Here is a 20,961-nt window from a genome sequence, read left to right on the forward strand (position 1 = left end):
GATGGGTCCAATAACCACTCACTTTCACCTGGGAAGCTGGTGTTTGCTTCCTGTGTGATTGTAAAACCAAACCCTGTTCTTTTTTCTAAACCCAACCATGTGCTTTTGTTTCCTAAACCTAACCATGTGCATGTGTGCCAAATTTAACTACGTGCGTTTGTTGTTGAAGGAAACAAAGGTCCATTTGCGGTGTTGTACCAAGGTAATGCATTTATTTTGAAAGAGACTGTATGCAAACTGTACGTTTCCTGTGAAAACTAAAGTGTATTTTGAAAACAGACAATGCATGTAACAGGCAGAAGTTGACACAGCATTCCAGAATGTCAACAACCAACGCACCCAGGATACCTAGCACGACATATGTCAAAGTGGAAAGATCATGACCAAACATCGATATGTGACGAGGCTGGATTGAGAATGTGTTGTCTGATGATACTTGTACTTATAAAAACTACATAATCTGTAATGGATATTTATTTCACCTGAGTATTTGGTAAAACTGCGGCAAAAAGCTAATCTCAACCTCATCAGCTGTCCTAGAAGGTGCAAAATAAAGTAATAATTTTGTGACATTTCATAGAAAGAGACACAGTTTATGAAAAAGAAAAGATATCTGGGAAAATAATCATTAATTTGTCTTCACAACAAGTTTTAAAAAGATAACACAGATGTTAACTGAATAGTTTCTTATCATTTGAGTGTGTGACAATGGGAAATCGTCATATACTTGCAATAAAGTTTAACAATAAACCTGGCTGCTATAGCCTACATTGTATGACTGCTTGAGAAAGAAAAGGTAGTAGTATTTGCCTCCCTCTGCCGTATTTTTTTTTCTAAGTAAAATTAAAATTAAAGAGATGTTTTAATTTGTTCAGTTTCTAAACTTTTAATGTAGCTTCAATACTATGACACATATGTCTATGTCATTTATGAGTGTCTTTTATTTCAGATTTTGGGAAGAGCAGTCAATTTATTCTTAAGTTATGCCCATTTCCCAGCACATCTTGCTGAAAATTCACTGCACCCACAGAAACCTACTTAGCATAGATGCTGGGGGCAAAAACTCGATTGCATAGGCATAAAAGAAGGGACTTTTCCACATTTACAGCGAGACTGAAAGCTCAGTCAGCGCTTGAAACTTGCATTGATCCAGGGCCACAGAAGCTTCCCCTTTTTTACTGCAGAAAGACCAGAAAGTCATAACGGTTGAGCCAGGGGAGCAGGGTTTTGCTTTCCTCATGATGGATTATATTGCTCGCGACAGTGAATCGTCCTTTATTATCCTAATATTCACGGTATCTACAAGTAAAGCTGGAGAGTACAGTTAATGAGAGGTTGGAGGTCACTTGAGAATTGCTTTCCCCAAGCTATCTTAAAGGATAATTTTGATTTATTATGATTGGGGCCTTACTTTTGTAGTTTTGTTTTTTTAATTCTATTGATTATGAAAACATTTTACTCATTGTACTAACAAAGTAATTGCTGAGATCTTGGAAAACACTGCAACTTTGCAACAACAAAATCCAACAAGGCGAGAAATGAGCAGTGGCATGATCAGACAAGCTGTAAACCAGCCAACAGTTTAGCCAGATTATCTAAACCTCAAGTGAGCATAGCCAAAATGCCTGTAACAATCCCTTTCCATACATGAAAACTGTATGCACACACACCTATGGCGAGTTTGGTAAGGGTCAAAGTTTCCTCCCCGGATGCTGACATATCTGAGCTTGGTGATCAGCGTTACTATATCTAGGAATAGCTAAAACTACATAGATTAAGACCCAAGTTGTAATAAACCTGGAATCATCCTTTAATATGACTCACAGCAGTAGTTTTAGTGATACATCTTGTATGTGTGTAGTGTGTGTCCAGTTCCAGGACATATGGTGATTGCTGCTCTGGGACACTCATTCCCATGCTGGAACGTTTGAATGAGAAGAGGTGCTGATTAGCACACACACAAGCATGTGCGTGTGTACACACACACACACACACACACACACACACACACACACACACACACACACACACACACACACACACACAATCATACACACTCACGCACATTCAAACAGCCCCGACTAATCCAGCCATGTGTGCCTGGGAGATAAGGTGCATCCTGCATACTCTTTCTACATACTCTCTCTCCTCCTCTTCCTCTCTCTTTCCCTCTCACTCTCCCTTCGTCTCTGTCTCTTTCTCTCTCTGGGAGAGTAGCACCTAATTCCCCCTAATTCCCTAATCCTGAGCAGGGCCACTGCACATACAGTCAGCAGTGACCGAGGCAGTACACACAAAGCAGGGCCCAAATGATGGAGGATTTTTCTAGCCATTTCGTAAGCCAATATCAATAACTGGTGGGGGAAAATAAACATCAACCAATATATAAATCTTTCTATCTGTGAGAATCTCTTCAGCAGTTATAGGCAAGAAAACTATTCTTACTCAAAATTGGTCCTAAAGGTGCCATATATGACATTTAGATCATTTGTATAGCAGCAAACAGCTATTTGCTATGTAAATATATATTGGAATAATGGTGTCCTGAGCAGAGGTTAATCTCTCTCCCTGTGTGTCCTAATCTGAACTTCTCAGGTATTTGTTGTGGTAGCTGCACCGGCTGCGTGTGCATATTAGTGCATGTAAGTCCCTGTGTGTGTATCCCACTAGGAAGCTAATTACTGCCACTCTGCACTGGCTGATAATAACGTCCTCCTGAACCATGTGGCAAAACAACTTTGTCATGGAATCATAGTGCCAAACCTCCAGTTTCTGCCTGGGTTAACACTGTTAGCTCTGTCAGCACTGTTGCTGTTGTTAGCACTATTCAGGCTCACTGTTAGCTGCTAGCCGCTGGCTCAACCACCTCCTTGTTGAGAACCATTCATTCTAAATTCCTAATGGTAGATATATAGTGAATACTAAGGTTGGGTATTGATATCTTATATGTTCTTCCATGAAAATGTTTGATTTAACAAATGAAGACAATATTCTCAAAAGTTAAATGTTGTCCAAAGACAAGCAGCTGCTTGCCTAAATAAAACTGTATAAAATTAGCATAATTTTGATTTAACTCAGCTGTAGCTGGCAAGTTAACCACTAATATGCAGCTAGACAGGCACATACTAGCTACATGCTAGCTACATGCAAGCTTTTTTGTATTTTCTCTATACTGTGTTGTTTATTACCCCCCAGTTTATTCAGTTTATTCAAGATGTATTTGTAACACTGACTACTATTCTATAACTCAATGCAAACTTGTCCTCCTCTGTGGAGCAGTTCATACTCTGACACAGGAGGGTTTAATAAAAGTGGATGCCACAGTAACGTTAGCTTCATCCATTTTTGACTCTGGCTTTCCATTCTCACAAAGGTCAGCACTGTCAACACAGCTCACTATTGGTCAACAGTGTACATTTATGTGTCAAAGTTTACCAAAGTTTAACTCAAAGAGCAAATTTTGGCATTTTTTTATTTCACTAGTGTCAAACATCAGCAGAGTAATAAAACAGACTGCGTGGCTTTCTAGTTAGACTAAAAACAATCTTAGCTAAACACACTGAGCACCAGTCCATCCATCCATCCATCCATCCATCTATCCATTTTCATCCGCTAATCCGGGGCTGCTGTTGGAGGGGCAGCAGGCCAAGCAAAGCACCCCTGACATCCCTCTTCCCAACAACACTTTCCAGATCCTCCAAGGGGACCCCAAGGCGTTCCCAGGCCAGATGAGATATGTAGTCCCCCCAGTATGTTCTGGGCCTCCTACAGTGGGACGTGCCCGAACACCTTGAACAGGAGATGCCCAGGAGGCATCCTAATCACATGCCCGAACCACCTCAACTGACCCCTTTTGACGCGAAGGAGCAGCAGCTCTACTCTGAGCTCCCTCCGGAAGTCCGGGCTCCTCACCCTATCTCTATGGCTGGGCCAAGCCACCCCACGAAGGAAACTCATTTCAGCCGCTTGTATCCGTGATCTCATTCTTTCAGTCACTACCCAGAGCTCATGACCATAGGTGAGAGTTTGGACATAGATGGACCAGTAAATTGAAAGCTTCACCTTCCTGCTCAGTTCCCTCTTCACCATGATGGTCTGGCGCAGTGCCCACATCATTGCAGAAGCCGCACTAAACCGCCAATCCATGCACACTCCATTCTACCCTCACTCATGAACAAGACCCTGAGATAAAGGAACTCTCTACGGCAGTAACTCTCTCCCAACCCAGAGAGGGTAATCCACCGGTGATTGAGGTGATTTGAGGACCTTGCCTGGTATGGGGACTGAGGACCAGTCTTTTCCGCTAACTATCTGGCTAAAGCTAGATAGCTTCATAAAACTACACCAACCAGTGCCTGTATGCTCATTTATATACTGTACTGCCAGCCCGTTCTCATTCCCAAGTCGTCAAATACCGCTGCTTTGTCAGAAGACATAAGATACCAACACGCAGAGGCACCTTTCACAGCAGTAAGATATGCACTGGACAGCAGCAGTTGTTGATGCTGTGGACAACAACCAAACTTCTCAAATACCGCCGCTATGTCAGTGGACGTCCACGCATGATAACAATGGACAGAAGCACCTTTTGTGTCCCAGAATGTCCAAAACTGATGCAGGAGGCTACCTAGTGTGTCACATTTTGATGTTTGTGTCCACTGACAAAGTGATGATATTTGACAAATTAGGATGAGAATGTGTTGGTACTGTGTGCTGTTGCAGCATCACCTCTTGTAGCCAGTGGTAATTGACAAGGTGGGTGTAGTATTGGGTAGATGGATAGGTTATAAAGGGGAAGTGGGTATACTGTCTTATATATTCAAATGGCTTTTTGGCTGATAGGTGGGTATAGTGTAAATGGCCAGAAAAAGAGGTGGGTAAACCCTATACACCTGCGTATACCATCCACTACACCACTGCTTCTAACAGTAGCTAAAGCATTTTAGCTGACAAAGATAATGCCAACAAAGTTACAAAGCTAACACTACTAAACTATTATTTATCAGTATATTTGGTTCTATTTTTAGCTAGTGTGATAACCTTTCACTACCATTTGTCAGTTTTAGGGCTCCATAGATTTGGGTCACAGTAGTCTCACACACAGCACACAATAACACACACATCCAAAACCTGTATGTGTGTGAGAGAAATCGTGTCAGCAAGTAACAGGCTGACTGACCAGGGCACACAGGAGGTCGACAGCTTCCAGGATGAGCTCCTGATGTCCTATTCTGGTGACACCCAGCTCCTCCAGCTCCTGATGGGTGATGTGCAGCAGCTGCTCTCCCCCCATCTGTTCCCGCTCGAAACTCTTCACGTACTGCTGGAGACAGTCATCCAGACCTGAGGAGAGCACAGACAGACAGGTTAGCCAGTGCTGAGGTTTATGCGCTATCGCTGTATATAAGGGGCCTGCTGGTCAGCCGCAGCCAAACAACCGAATATTCTAATAGGCCTAATTTGTATTTTAGAGAGCTCTCTGCCACTGCAGAGATAAAAATATAAAAACAAGTGGGAAATATTGATTAAAGACGGATGGAAATACAAATATGAGCTCCTGTCTGTCACATTGTACACTGAGTCCTGGTCCACATAGCTGCAACACAGAATTCAGGCATGAGTGCAGACACCCACACAGAAACTCAATGCAGAAGTATTCTGCCAAATAGAAACAAAGCAAAACACCAGCCTAAAGCCAGAGATTTCAGCAATGCTTTCCTGGTTACTTACTGTCACCTAGAAAACACATTTGTTGGTTTGGTATTCTAATCTAATATCTGATGATGATTGCACACTGTTCTGTAATAAGATTTCCTTTCATGCCACAGATTTTAGCATGCAAACGATTAAGAGCAATGCATTTTTAGTGTTTTCAGAGTTTGCAGAAAAACTGAATGTCATGCACATTCTGAGTGATTAAGCGTGTGTCCAAAATATAGCTGGAGAGATGTGAGTAACATATTGACGTATGACTTTCCGCTGTTAAGCTGTGGCTGCCTGCCATGCAGAGAGCCAATCAGCTGCACATAGACGTGGAGGGTCCGGGATACTATTGATCAGTATGAGCCTCAGGCTTTGAACCAAACAAAGTCAGCAGAAAGCACACCTCCCCACAGACCTAATGAACAAGCCTGCTCCAAAATGAGCACACACAGAGCAAAAAACGCATGAGAGGAAGCAAATCCATGCGCACATACACACACATGGAGACACGCAAACTGTACACTCTGTCTCTCGGTGAACACACACTTCGAACACAATCGCACATACAAATACAATTACAACTGCTGTTGTTATTCAGGGTCTTGACGCCTCTGTGGAGGCATGTTGTTAAAGCCGAGTGGAGCTGTGAGGAAAACACTGATGCCCAAGGGAAGCGATGCTGACAGAGAGCAGACAGTGTGGTAGCACCTTAACACAGTCACCACACACACATTCGCTACAAAGGATGAGCAAGAGGCATCTTGCTCTTGGTATGCCATGGGACCTAACAGACAAAATATAAGCCTACTGTTGCTCTGAGTGACACGGACAAACAATCTTGTTACATCCAGCACAGAAGAGCAATTGTAAATCTAACACGTCGGCAAGAGGCTCTGCTCTGTTGCACCACAAGTGGAAATTGTTTAATGGAATACATTCCCTATGGACAAACTCTCATATCGCACGTGTTAGTATACAGTAATAGAATGTTATCTGATGCAAGGCTGGTATGGCTTCAAGTTTGCACATGAAACATGAAAACTAAACGTGTTATCAAATAGGCATGTGATTACTTGTTTTTACATGTGCACATGACATTTGATGTTATAATCAGTTCAAACTAATTTAGAACATCTAAGCAATTGTTATGAATTTGAAAATTCCTTAAAAATGAAACTGCTCAAATATTATTATGTGGTTGAATGTAACTAATTACATTTACTCAGTAGGGTTCTGTACATACGTACAAATGTGAGGTAGCCCACTTCTACCTCAACTTCATGTTTCTTACTTTCTGCTTTCACTACATTGACAAATATAGTTACTAGCTACTTTACAAATTTTACACACTGTATGCCTAGGGCATTTCTGCATTGAAAACTTTAATTTTGACACTTAAATGGGGCTGCATGCAGCATTCAGACCATATCTATGATTCAGAGTCTTTGGCAGGGTTGTCTGCACACGGTTCTCAATATGGAGGTGGCAGAGCCAGCTGCTAGCAACTGTTCTAACTCCATAAACAATGATGATAACGGCAACAGTGCTGACAGAGCTAACATTGTTAACCTGGGGAGTAACCGGTGCATGGGCATTCCATGACGACACCATCGCCATATTAGCAGTAACAGCCGTATGAACGCAGTGCAAAGTGGTGGCGATTAGCTAGCCAGTGGGATACACACACCAGACTCCAATGCACTAACATGCACCCATGGCCGTACAGTCTATGGACAGAGAAGCTCGGACGCGGGAGCGTGACTTCATTCTCTGCCCAGGACGCCATTACTCCACTATGTCTTTACATAGCAGGTAGTTGTTTGCTGCTATATTAATTTTCTAAATGTTGCACACATAACTTTTAAGTATATTTTGCTGATAATACTCATACCTAACTAACAATTTCACTACAACACTTTTTTTCTCACTTCAATATTTTTACCTCCTACCTTTACCTAAGTAAAGAATCTGGATCTTCTTTTTTTTCCCCCAGTAATTTGTTTTGGTTTTTAGGTGGAGCTAGTTTCACAGTTACGGTGCCTAACCTTGCGACTGGCCCCCATCCAAACAATCACAAGATGAGTCTGAGGGATCGTGAGATGATTATTGAAAAGGAAAAAAAATACAACTTCTGATACACAAATCTGTATTCACTTCCAAATTTCTCCATTCAGTGTTTTTGTTTTAAGATAATGGATAAATCTATCTCCTCTGAAGTGCAACGACTGGAAATCACTTGCTAACAAGTCACAGATATCTGGAATGTGACAAGGAACCCCAAATAGACACTGACTTTTTTTGTAAGTGGTTGCAAGCCAAAAACACTGGGAACCACTAGCTTGATCTTTAACAATTTGTTGAACCTTATAAGGTCATCATGTGTTTTTTAATATAAAATATGAATCTAAAAAGTAACTAGTAACTATAGCTGTAAAATAAATCTAGTATAGTACAGGGCAAGTATCTCATAATTGTACTCAAATACAGAACTTGAGTAAATGCACTTAATTACTCTCCACCAGTGGATGTAGACAATGTTTAATTTTCACATCTCTGTCTCGCAAATGTGAATTTGTGCTCTTTCATGTGGACAGCTAACATGAAAACACGTTTCCTCTGGAAAGGGATGAAAAAATCTTTTTAAAAGCTGTTGTGCACTCTCATATCCAGTCCGAGGTTTTCTATCATTATTCAGACAAAGACAAATATAATCTGTGATAATTCATTTCAATACAGTGCTGCATGTTTTCTTTTTTTTTTTTTTTTTACAGGAATGTTCTTGGAGACAAATTCTTGACTAAGAGTAAGTGCGCTGTTACACTCCAGCATTATATTTAAATTAGCTGTTTTTCTTTCCTCCTGGTGTAAAATGTTTATTACAGTGCGAAAATAGTCTAGTGTAGTCTAATAAATCATCACCAGTGTTGGCAGAGATATGCACAAGTGGACTGAACATGCAGATTTCTTTAGCTGGCCAGCAGCTACAGTATATAGATACAGAGAGAGCCATGCAGGGAACGTGGAGGCAGAGTGAGAGAAAGCCCTGCGGCTAATGACTCGGACCTCTGAATATATGAATCCTGACCCTCACTATCAGAGAGACACGAGAGGAAAAACAAAAAAAAGAGATGGAAATCTCAAATCTCAAAATGGAAATCTTTATGTCCATACCAAGGTGAGATGAGCCTCCCGAAGCAAACCGATACATCCTCATTTCCTCTGCCACTCTCACATTTGTCCCGTTTACACCCCAGCCTCCCCTTCTGGAAGCGCTTTTTAATAGCAGTCATGTCGTACAATGTGGCACGTTATGGCTTATGTCATCATAATGCAAATGCAGTATCTGACTATATTTGCAAAATGATGCCGGTGTAATATCTTCACTGCACGTTTAAGATTCTCTGCAGGTGGAAAGAGTGGATGAACTTTTTCACACTTATTATTCTAGTCATCACTTCAGTCCTCTTCCTGGTGTCTCATCATTAATAGTTGCACCTTTTCCCCTCTCTCCACCTACAGTAGTATATAAAGTTTATGAATTATATAAAGAGGTGATGAATAAAGAATCAAAGAGGTCCAGGCCGGCTACCTCTGCTTCCACTGGGAAAGCCCCCTACGATAGTTATGTCCTACTTCTGCAGCACACACAAAGATGAATAAGGTGCTAAGATGACAGCAGAGCATCTAGTTGCCATCCTCTTGACGGTATGACGGGATATGTCGTTGTTACAAATGTGAATTCTCACTCGTGCACGTGCACGAGCATAGAACTGCATACAGACACAAGCAGGCATACATTCACACAGCTGCTAGCCAATCAGATAAGTCAGAATGCCTCCCCCAGAGGACAAACAGCTGATCTGGGTTCATCTGCTGAGTTCATATGCCAGCTGGAAATAGCACATGGTGCTCACAAAAACATACACACACACACAAACTAACCAACACATAGGGGTCAGGTTTGTCAGCACTACACCTCGCCAGACAGTTGATGATATTAAAATGATGTAGATGTGATTAGTCAAGATCTGCACCAAGCAACAACAAATGCTTTTTCTCTGCCGCCAAAGTGCCTCCTCACATATGACTGTTTACTTTCACAGTAACTGCAGGAAATAATAAAACTGACCTCACGCCTAAGTAGGCCATGCAGTGTAATAAGAGTCAAACAAATCCTAGCCTGCGTGCAGCTGAAATAAACAAAAAGTAATTTTGCATGAGTAATGTCAGAAGTGTCTCTGTGTGTAATCAATTCATAAGCTGCTGCTAGTCTCCCCTGGGAGCTATACTGACTTGGGAATATGATATTTTATTATAGCCTAACCATAGATAGTTGAAATCGTGCTTCTGCCGGCTTCTCATGTGGTGATGGCAGGCCACACTAATGTGTTTCCTGTAAATATTGTTTTTCCTGCTGCGATCCAGAAACTTAATATTAAACAGTATTTGCTGAACCAGGGCACTGCCTGGGTATCTATCTTTGAAGAGCTCTTCATAACACAAATTTGTCAATTGTCAACAGTCTGTTTTCTTTCCCACAGTCTAAGAGAGTTTTGATAGAGATAATAAGATTACTGAATGCAGCGAACACTCACAACATCCACAAGTCTGCTGTGACACTTGGATTTGCCAGTACGGGTCAGCTTGGTGCTTTTTCACTTTTCTACATTCCTCTTTTAAGTGGAAAGAACCTTTGTCAGAATCTTCACTGGACAAAAGCACCACATAACAGTGCTGAGTTTTGATTGCTGGCTCCAAGGGTGTAGGTTTCTTTTCACACTGGGTGGATATACATGACACAGGGGGGTTCAGTGGTCCTCTATCAGAAAGTTTTGAGCATTAGACATTTAATTTCCTGCATTCTAGTGAATTTTTTTGCACCAGTTTGTGCCTTTTATCAAAATAAAGGTCCTCTATTACAGCTGCGTCTTTCTGTGAGTTATGGGATCCAGCCTTAAAACACAATTTTCTGTCAGTGCTAAAAATATTTCGGTAATTTCACTTGAGAGATTTCTGTATTCATTAATCTGTGCTCTTCTCTTCAGTTTGAACTGTGTGGAACTCATTTGGAAAAAAAAGTGATGTCACAAACTTCATCCACCAATCAGGATTTAGCGACATAAAATAATAAAAATGAATTGAATAAAAATGTAACATCATTGGTGGGCTGTTTGCTAATGTTGCCAGGCCACTGTAAATCACATCTGATTAAACTACACTATTACAGCATGTTGAAGTAAATTTGAGTTTTTAGGTGTTTAACTCTTAATAAATTATACTGTTTTTTCCCCTGTACTTCAACTTTGGATGTTATATATGTTTTTTAACCATGTTATGTTTGACTTCTGTTACAAATAGACTGGTGCAGGGATGATGTTTTTTTGTGTGGCCCGAAACTTTGCAAAAAGCTAACATGATTTTTCCATTGGATTTTGGATTATTGCAATAAAATACCCTCTGGGGCAAACAAACTTTTATGATACTTAAATGATGTTCTGTAGTCTCATTTAGCCACTTTTCAACAACTGCCTTTTTTCAGACACATAAAAACTTCAAAATTAAGGAGCGGGGTAGCTACTGACATATTTTATGTCATAGAACAAAGTGTGAAAAATGTTAACCTTGTGTTAACCACAGACCTTATTTCAGGCATCTAACCAAAAACCTATTAAAAAACCCATTGACTTTGAGACAAGGGAGCCGGAAGTGCAAAAATGTTAACTCATTTCCGCCTGTCTCACTCCTGCAGGGCTCTACTGCGTAAAAACTTGCCCGATTAGATTTAGAAAGGAATTCAAAATAAGCCATAAGGCTGTATTATTTTTCATCCTGATTTTAACAACTGTCAATGCAGAGTCGCAGTGTTTTTAATCATCAGATAAAAAAGAGATTCTTTGCTTTACATTTTTTAAATGCTGTTGAACCACAACCTTACAACAATCATTATTGTTGCTCTTGTTTTGTATTCATAGCCTAATGTGGTATACAGTTTTTTTAAATGGCAAAACTGAAATATTTTCCTAAGAAACACTGGAGAATCCCTTGATCCCGACCATCAGTATATCCCAGTGTGCTGAGGCTTGAGCAAGCATCTCATGTTGACAGCTTCATCCACATTTCATGCCATTCTCTCCAATCTTTTCCTCTTTACTGAGCAAAATAAACCCCTCCCCTTCGGAAACAGGAGGGTTGCCAGGCAACCAGAGCGAGAGAGGCCTCCGAGCAGAAGTGAGGGATCAGCAGTTGCGGCCCCTCAGGTCCCTGCACTGATGCTAGGCTAAGGAGCACACATACACACTATACTTAAGCATACATACTGTAGCCTATATATGTGTTCCACACACTGACTGAAAGCTTGTTGAAGGCCACAATAAAAATAGTGCATTTACAGCTGAATATGACTCAAAATGAACAACTCTCACAGAGCAGTTACTTTGCAACTTGGCTATTAACATCAAATCAGACTGTCAAACCTGTGTTTTCCTTTGAGACCATGTTTGGGTCAGAGTAAAGCCTGGGCTAAGAGCGGCAGTAGGCAGCAAAGACTCCTGTCCCGTCGCCTTGCCCCCCACCCCCCATCTGTGAGCTTCCAGCTGGAGTAAGTGCTTGGGTGAGTGGGAAGAAAAGACACAACGCTCACTAAAAATATTCCTACTGTGAAATATTCATCACATCATGACAGAATATTCTTAAGACCGTGGCATTTTAGCTTCCCGGTATGTGAGCTTTCAAGTGCACCACAGCCTCCTCTCTGAAATCCAACTAGCAGGGAGGTGTCAAGAGGCAATCTGAAGGAACACGACGACGAGAAACAGGGTCAACCAGGACGCTGCAAGGAGTTCAGAGGCTGAGCTCCACTCTGAGGATCTAACCGACCTCGGAGAATCTAAAGTGACTACAGACACAGAAGTACAATAATCTATTAAAACATGAACTTTAGCTTCACCTCCCAAGCCCTAACTATCCCTATTCCATCCTAGTCACTGCAATTGCATCTGTAGTTTGGGAAGGGAAGAAGACAGAAGAATACAGCGTGCTTTCGAATGTAGAGAGGCACAGAAGCACATTGTTCTTAGCAATCCCATACTGGAGGAAATGTCTTTGTGCCAACTTCACATGGGTTTTCAACAAAATGTTTCTTAAATGTGGTCACATTGTAGCGACCAGCATCAGAATCACATCACCACCCACCTGCCCGAGAGTTCATTCATGTTTCCCAGAGTTAACACCGACAATCAACCAATAATCCAATCCCAAAAAACTCTTTCGTCAACATTTCGCTCCACAAAATATTTTTTTATTGAAAAGGGATCAAATGACTGTGTGTACTTAAAAGATGTCTCTCTTAGTAACAGATCCTCAGACAATTATTACCCCACTCTTCACTCAACACTGTTTGCACATCAGTCAGCTGTTTTCACAAAAAAAGCTCTGACACTGTATACCACCTGCCCAACACAAAAACCGACAAAGTTAGCAACTAGCTAGTGAAGGAAGTGTAGCATTGCCTGCTAAAGATACATCAAGTATTTCTGTAAGAAGTTGGTGGAGAGAAAAGATAAAAGAAGAGTTAATATTAGACTTACATTTGTCTAGTGGACTTAAATACGACCCCCCCCCCCCCAAAATGCTAATGATGCTTTGGGTCAACTGGATGTCTAAATAAAAAACTTTTTACTAACACGTTTGCCATGCCAACTTTATAAATCTGCTAATATGTCAATTGTGTCATTTGCGTCTGTTGCATTGCCCGCAAGTGGCCAAAAAATTTAAACGTTACTGCAGGTTTAAGCATGAAATACTTATTCCTTTGGCTTTGAGCAGTGTGCTTTGCATGTAACACTACTTCTTGTACACACACTTGACTGATCCCTCAATGAATCTTCTGTGGTTGGTTTTACTGTTAGTGCTCGGTTGTTGTGGTTAATACTGAGCACATTATTACCTATAAGTGGAACATGCAGTGCATTTGCCAGAGCATATTTGGTATTTAAAAGTGTAGAAGCACTTTCAGAATGCTATCTTAAACCAAAGCAACTCAAGAGCCATGATGACTGAGTGATCTTTTAGGACTATGAAACATTTTGCAAGACTGTTTGTCTGGGCTTAAACAGAAAAACTAGCTTTGCATAAATGTTGACAGCTAAGCTGACATAAACTGTTAACTCCAGATAATCATCCTGACAACTATAAAAGGACACAAACTTAGAATCTACCTTAATCTTTTAAGTCAGGGTTTCTCAACATTGGCTGGCTCGTATACCCAGAAATAAAGTAGTCACTTAAATCTGAATTTCCACACAACTGTTGCCATATCCTGAAATCTTCAGTGACCCTGCCTGTTTATCAAAGGGCCCTCATGTGCAGGCCTGACCCCCAGTTTGATAAACTTTGCTTGAAGTTGATATATGTGGTGGTAAAACTGCATCCTCCGGAACAACAGGTGCAAAATCAACCCAGTAAAACACATACAAGCACACACACACAGGCCCCTCTGTCCAAGCGCCCGGATAGAGCGGGCGCTTTGATATGATGCCCACTGCATCCTCCCATTCTCCGCACCGCTCTGCCATCGCCTCTGTGCTCTCCCCCCCTTTCTCTGTCATGCCCACCCCTTCCCCTCGCACACTCCCTTGTTTCCTCCCCCATCTTAGGCTCCTCAGCCTTTCTTTCATTTTGCTCCGTGCCTCCTCATTTCTGAATGCGTGTCCCTGCTCTCTCTCACTCTCTGTGCCCAGGGCCATAAAACAGGAGGGGAAGCTTGTGTGTGTGTGTGTGTGTGTGTGTGTGTGTATGTGTGTGTGTGTGTGTGTGTGCGCGCGCGCAAGTGCGGCATGTATATGCACCTTGCTGTGTGTCTAAATGTGCGTTCGAAGCATACAGGATGTAGATTGGGCATCTGCGTGTGTTGCTGGTTCCCCATCTTATGACATGTGCTGTGACTCCGACACGATCAGATCTGGTTTCCATGACTACCGATGCCCCACTTAAAGCTGCTGCTCCAGAGTTTGTGTGTCTAAGCATGTGTGTCAGTGTGCATACACACATACATACATATATACCATATATTCCAGTGAGCATGTGCATTAGAGCGCCTCTATCCGCGTGAATCCATATGCAGCACATGCATCTCTGAAATTCTTTTGTGTATGAACATCGAGGACTGGAGGAGTTTCCTCTGTGCGTGTGTGTGTGTGTGTGTGTTTGTGTGTGTGTTTCCTCATAATAAGGCACGCTCTTTAATCTTTAATGCAGCTGAAACTACAACAAGCACACAGTCAGAGCCAGGGGACGCGTGTTTTCCAACACAGACTTCTTTACCGTGTCAGCAGGAGACTAAATCAGAGGACACAGTATGGGATGGTAGTTAACATGACTCTCCCCACCCCAGGACACTCAAAGGCCCAAATAACATCCAGGGGATTCTTTCAACAGAGGAGCAAATCGTCTTCTGTGTCCATGTCATACCACTGCTACACAACAATGTGTTGAATTCCATCTAAATGTGTGCATCTCGTGATCTCAGTCATTCACAGTCCCTTTCTCAGCCTGCAACGTCACACACACCTTTATTTTTACATTCTTTTTGTTCCATTACTTCAGCACACAAAGAGGAAAAGAGAGATTACTGCAGGAAAAGTGAACTGCCTTATTCATTTTCCTGTCACTGTATGCATCAGCAGGCTGCCGATACCGTGCGCCTGAAAGCACAGGGTGATCTTATGAGGTATACACAGCACGGAGAGCACAGAAGAAGTCCATTTTTTCTCGGCTGCCTAACACGTTAAAGCACAGATCCTTACGCGTCATACTTTACACATCAATTGCGTCTGCACACACCCCAGCAGATACATACCCCTCGCACACACACATAGAGGAAACTCCTCCGGTGTGGGTGTTCAAATCAAAACAAACGCTGATGAGTCATCTTTCTGTGAGCCTCACCAGTGTTCTGCTGCTGGAGCAGTCCTTCTACAGCACTGAGAGATACAGTATACGCCGCTTGGCCTGGTAGCTAGCTGTGTCAGGTTTTCTCGATAGGATCGCAGAGTATCCCGTCTCCCTGTCTCATATTCTTTCATATGACAGGAGGGGACTGATGAGGGGAAGGAGCTGCTGTCCAAAAAGCCTGGATGAAGCTTGTAATTTTAGCTCTTTCTCTGTGCTGTGGAAGGATGGATTCCTGAAAAGTGCAGTCCTAAATGTGTCTCTCTGATGACTATTGCAAACCTGATACTGTCTGTAGAATTCAAACTATCTCCGATGATCCCACAAGGCCAACCTGAATGCAAATGTAGCTATTTCAAAGGTGGAGGGAGCTTTATGATGAAAAACATCCCCTTCCAAAACCACTAATGGAAAGTAACTAAGTACATTTATTCAAGTCCTGTACTGACGTAGAACTCTGAGGTACTTGTACTTAAGTATCAACATTTCATGTTATGTATTTCTTCTACTAAACTACATTTCAGAGGAAAATAATGAATTTTTTACTCCAGAACATTTTGTTTGACAGCTTTTGTTACTACTTTGCATACTAAATCATACAAAATATGTAATTATTTTATAAAGTATAATATATCATTACATAATAAACTATTCAATTCAATTCAATTCAATTCAGTTCAATAGAACTTTATTTATCCCAAAGGAAATTCCTGTGCCATGAACTATTGAACTATTCACAACCAGTACCAACCAGACAACCAGTGGGTTACCGGGGTCAGGGTCACTCACTGCGCCCAGTTTAAGAACAATATATTTAACAGTATTAAATATCTGGTAAAATACACAAATATGCAAGACAAAAGTGTTTTTAAGGAGCTGAAGCAAAAACCAGTGCCTAACAGAGTAACAGTACCCAGCTGTACACAAAGTAGCATCAAGCAACTAAAACTACTGATGATATTTAGATTTTTATATACGGTATATATGCAGTATATATATTAACACTTTGGGGCAGATAAGCATGTCTTGATGATAATAAAGTCATTTTTGGAATGAAGAGGTTTTACTTGTAATTGAGTATTTTTACAGTGTGCTATTGATATTTTTACCTTGGTAAGAAATTTGAATTACTGCTCCAAATATTGATTAAAAATTGACAATGTAAATTGACGTGTAAAGATATGTAGACCTACTCTTAAAAAATATACATCATATTATAGTATATTAAGTCAATAAGTCTAAAAAAATCTTGCATTAAGACATGTAAAATTGCGAAAATATTTTAATTTCTGTACATAATATTGATGACATATTGAGACTTCTGCAGCTAGAATACAAAATTCAGGGGCACCCCCATGGCTTAGGGGTCAGGGTGCTGGTCAGGATCTGTGGTGTCTCAAGTTTTAGTCCTTCTGGAGGCTTTTGTTGCATTTTCCTACTAGAGGCGTCTACTGGAGGCATTACATGCCCCCCTAAATAATAATAATAACTTGTGCATACAATTCAGCTAGAGGTGTAGCTACATTGCCACAATTAGCCACTGTGCACAGGCAAAAAGGCCCAGTGTTTCTATCATGAAAGACTGAGAAACTAAAGACTATGATGGCCGATTGATGCCCCTGCCCTCCACACACAAATGATAGCAATCTGTCTTAGTGTAGACAAATGTTTGCTGTCTTCATCTTACATCTGTGTACATTAAAGTATTCTTCTCTCTTATGGTGAGCAAGAGAAATCACTATGTACTTCTTAAGGAAGGTCTCAATGTCACTGCTCCCTGTAAATGCACAAGAGCACGCAGATCAGCGTGAGAGAGATGAAGCGCTTTCAGAAAAAGAGGCCACAGTGAAGCCACTGTAAGCGCACAGATTAATACTAGCCTTTCGCCTTTTACTTTATTCATAAGAAAATAAGATCTGAGCATGAGTCTGCCACTGAGGGTCTATGTTTGAAGCCCCGCAGGCAAAAGGAGGGGGCTTCACGGGAACGGGGACAACACTGGGAGATGTTGGCGAACGACTATGAAAGTGAATCTCTGAGCCCCGGCTCTTCATGTGGAGGAGTCCAGGAGACTTGTTTTCAAAGGACACATATGAGAAGACCAAGAAAGGAGCAGATGAAACAATGTTCCCTCAAGACTTTGGGTGCAAGTGTGTATATTTGTCTTTGTCTTTACTTTACTGGTGACAAACCTAAGAGGTTGTTTCTGCAAATAATAACGTGTTTGACATATAATGAAATATGATCTTTTATTCCCAGATTAAGTAGGTTTTAGTCATGTCACTTACTAACATCTGCATTTGCTGTCTTTCCCCTGTCAGCCCTTGCTTTGAATTACATCAACACTTTCAGTTCCTATTGTGGTGATTTCCTAGTGAGCACGATTTGAGATTGAGGAAGACAACACTTGAAATTACTGATGTGAAAATGCACACATGCAATAGAACACTTTTATCCAACTTATATGTTTTCACATGCAGTCTTCACATACGTATTACTCAAAGCTAGTGTTCCTGGAGCCTGTACGAGGAGGGGAATCATTGGTTTGCCGTGGGTGGAATGCAAATCACTGCCACATGCAGGATTTTATTTTAGCACATGGTTTTGTGGGACTGACTGGCTGATAACTTACTGGCCCTATACCGGCAGCATGTTTTGAGACATGGGTCAATGTAATTAATTCCACATTTGGCATTAAGTGATTACTACTATCTGACTTTCTATCTCACTTTGAGGTCTTGCGAGCCAAAATATATCCATGGTATCCAAAAAACTGAACTAAAACCAACATTTTCGGTATGCTTTTCACATTATAAAATTCAAACCACATTTGGCCTTGTTACTAATCTAATCTGCAATCAAATTCTCTTAAGGAAAGGTGCGGGAGCAAAGCTTTCCAAGTGAACACTCCACAGATCAGAGGATGAAGCCGTAACTTCACTGGCTGCTTACTGTGGCTGAGGAGAGCAATTATAAAACCAGGAACATCATCGTAATCACTCAACGTAACGCATCCCAAACACTCCCTCGCCGTGTCCCCTGAGGGTCTGACAACCTCCTTGACTTCTAATCTCAGACATCAGTGCTTTGCCATAATGAAAAGGAGCTATAGTAGCCTGGAAACACATGTAGGAATGAACAGTTTTACATAGATTCGTGGCTTAGATGCTGAAAGCAATCACTCCATGTGTGTGATGAATGCAGACACACACATCCCAAGTATCTATAGCAACATTGCATTGTAGGTTTGAGTCATCACACAAGAAGTGATTAAGTCATTCTCTTAAGTAAGGGATTGCGGACACCCTCCCTCCCTATTTTCATTGTCTCTCAGTAGGCCTATACCACAGTTGCTCTCACAGCTCTGTGTCTGACCATGAGTGTGTGTGAGCGGCTCCTACCACACACACACATACGCACACACACACACACACACACACACACATATGATTAGTGATTACTCATTCATACTGTCTGTTTGAAGGGACCTATCTCGCGCCAGCAAAGCGAGCAACAGCAAAAAATAGCAAGTGTGATCGGTGCGTTTGCCTTATATGGTAGGCGGCATTGCGCTGTCCACGGTGCTGAAACTGACTGTACGGCTGGCATAGGTGGTGGGGGGCGGGGGGTGGGGGGTGGTGTGGGGGGGTGCATGCAGCTAACTACATTAATCAAACACGCGCGTGCACGCAGGCACAAGAGCACACATTCAACGAGTGGCGATGTGGGCTCGGAGCATGTGGCAGTGAATGAAAGAGCAGATGACATATCTTCCACATTCATTGACGGGAGCTCTGCTGCTGCTGTTGCTGCTGATGGAGTCAGCATCAGCAGCAGCAGCAGCAGCAGCAGCCTATAGGCTTGGCTTGCGAAGGGGTGCGCTCTCAAGCAAGCGAGATGACAGAATGCTGAGCCTCCACTCCCTGCTTCTTGGGGACATCCATTTCACTGCACCGGCTCAAACGCATCCACTCCACTTTGGTGACTTTAATCAGTCTCACACTAGTCAGCTCCAGCGGCTGAAATCACACGTCAGCCTGCAGGTATTTTTTTTTTTTTTTGGATAAGGAGCACACACATGCACACAGTGTGGCCCTCCGCTGCTCACCACTACCATCATCATCATCTTCATCAGCATCATTTAAACCACAGTGAACACAATCAACCAGATGCAATGAAGGGATCTGAAATTTACCTTTCATCCAGTCCAGCACTTGCTTTGGTGTCCATTTACTTATAGGTTCCATAACCAAAGCCATGGTGTCACAGTCTCTCCGAGATGAACGGCACAGGACTCAATGCGGGCGACATAAAACGACTTGTCAGTCACATCTGGAATGACACGGCGGAGGCTAAATCTGAGGAAAAAGAAAGCTTTGTCAGTTTTATTCTCTCCATCAGAGCATGGCCGCCTGCAGAAACGGTGAACGGGATGCGGTGGTGCAATCCACGCGCACACACGGGGAGACACGCACACACACGCTCGCTCTCCTCCGTTCCCTCCCTCCCTTCTCGTTCCCTCGCTCTGCTCCCTCACTCTCTCTCTCACTCTCTCTCTCTCTCTCCCTTCCTCTTGCCTTCCCGCCAGCAGCCCGCGCGCTGTGAGAAGTGGATTCGGTGGGCGCGAGGGGATGGAGCGACCCCTCCCCTCTCCTCTTTTTCCTCCCGCCCGCCTCGCTGCAGCATCACAAGGGCCACCACTCATAACACAGACCAGGGAATGGTGCAACGCACACCATATAGGGAGGATCTCTCCCTCGGTCTCCCCCCTGCCTTAAACACACACATGCACACATGCATACAGAAACAGGCAAGGGTGCACGCAAAAATTACTTAACCAACCCTTTCATGAAATTCACATATAGTAAATTCACCATGATAAATCATATATACAGTGCACTAAGGTATTAATAATAATATTTTATTTTATGATTGTATTATTTGTATTTTTCATAATTCGTCTCATCATTAGTCTTTAAATAGCTATACATATATATTTGAAGGCTGTTTTTGCCTGCATTCTTCTTTTCTTGCGCTTGCTGGGAGCGCGTGCTACATCACACGGCAAGGTGATGCTTACATGTCAGCTGGTTTTTTAAGTTCACCATCTGTGGATGAGGAAATCAGCATCAGTTGTCAGGCGCTGCTGCTCGGTGCATGGGCTCAGCTGTGAGGAACAGCGCCCCCTGCTGCGCACCTGGGACACAGGTGACGTCATGGATTGGAGCAGCATCTCCCCCCTCAACACACACCACCACCACCACCACCCAACTCACTTCAAATATATTCGTATAGATAGATAGATAGTTG

General features: G+C 42.2%; 1 protein-coding gene across 3 annotated transcripts in view; it reads right to left on the reverse strand.

The window, feature by feature from the left end:
- si:ch211-26b3.4 (connector enhancer of kinase suppressor of ras 2) overlaps positions 1 to 20,146 on the reverse strand; it is an 82,148-nt gene extending 62,002 nt beyond the window's left edge. For all 3 annotated transcript variants that reach the window (XM_049586573.1, XM_049586574.1, XM_049586575.1), the window contains exons 1-2: positions 19,847 to 20,146; positions 5,180 to 5,343 (exon numbers count right to left, since the gene is read on the reverse strand). In XM_049586573.1, the coding sequence (XP_049442530.1) occupies positions 5,180 to 5,343; positions 19,847 to 19,910 (228 nt within the window). In that variant the 5' untranslated portion in view covers positions 19,911 to 20,146. The remainder of the gene's footprint in view (positions 1 to 5,179; positions 5,344 to 19,846) is intronic.
- Between the last annotated feature and the right edge of the window lie 815 nt (positions 20,147 to 20,961).

Source organism: Epinephelus fuscoguttatus, linkage group LG9 (assembly GCF_011397635.1).
Source record: "Epinephelus fuscoguttatus linkage group LG9, E.fuscoguttatus.final_Chr_v1".
In the NCBI taxonomy this organism is placed as follows: domain Eukaryota; kingdom Metazoa; phylum Chordata; class Actinopteri; order Perciformes; family Serranidae; genus Epinephelus; species Epinephelus fuscoguttatus.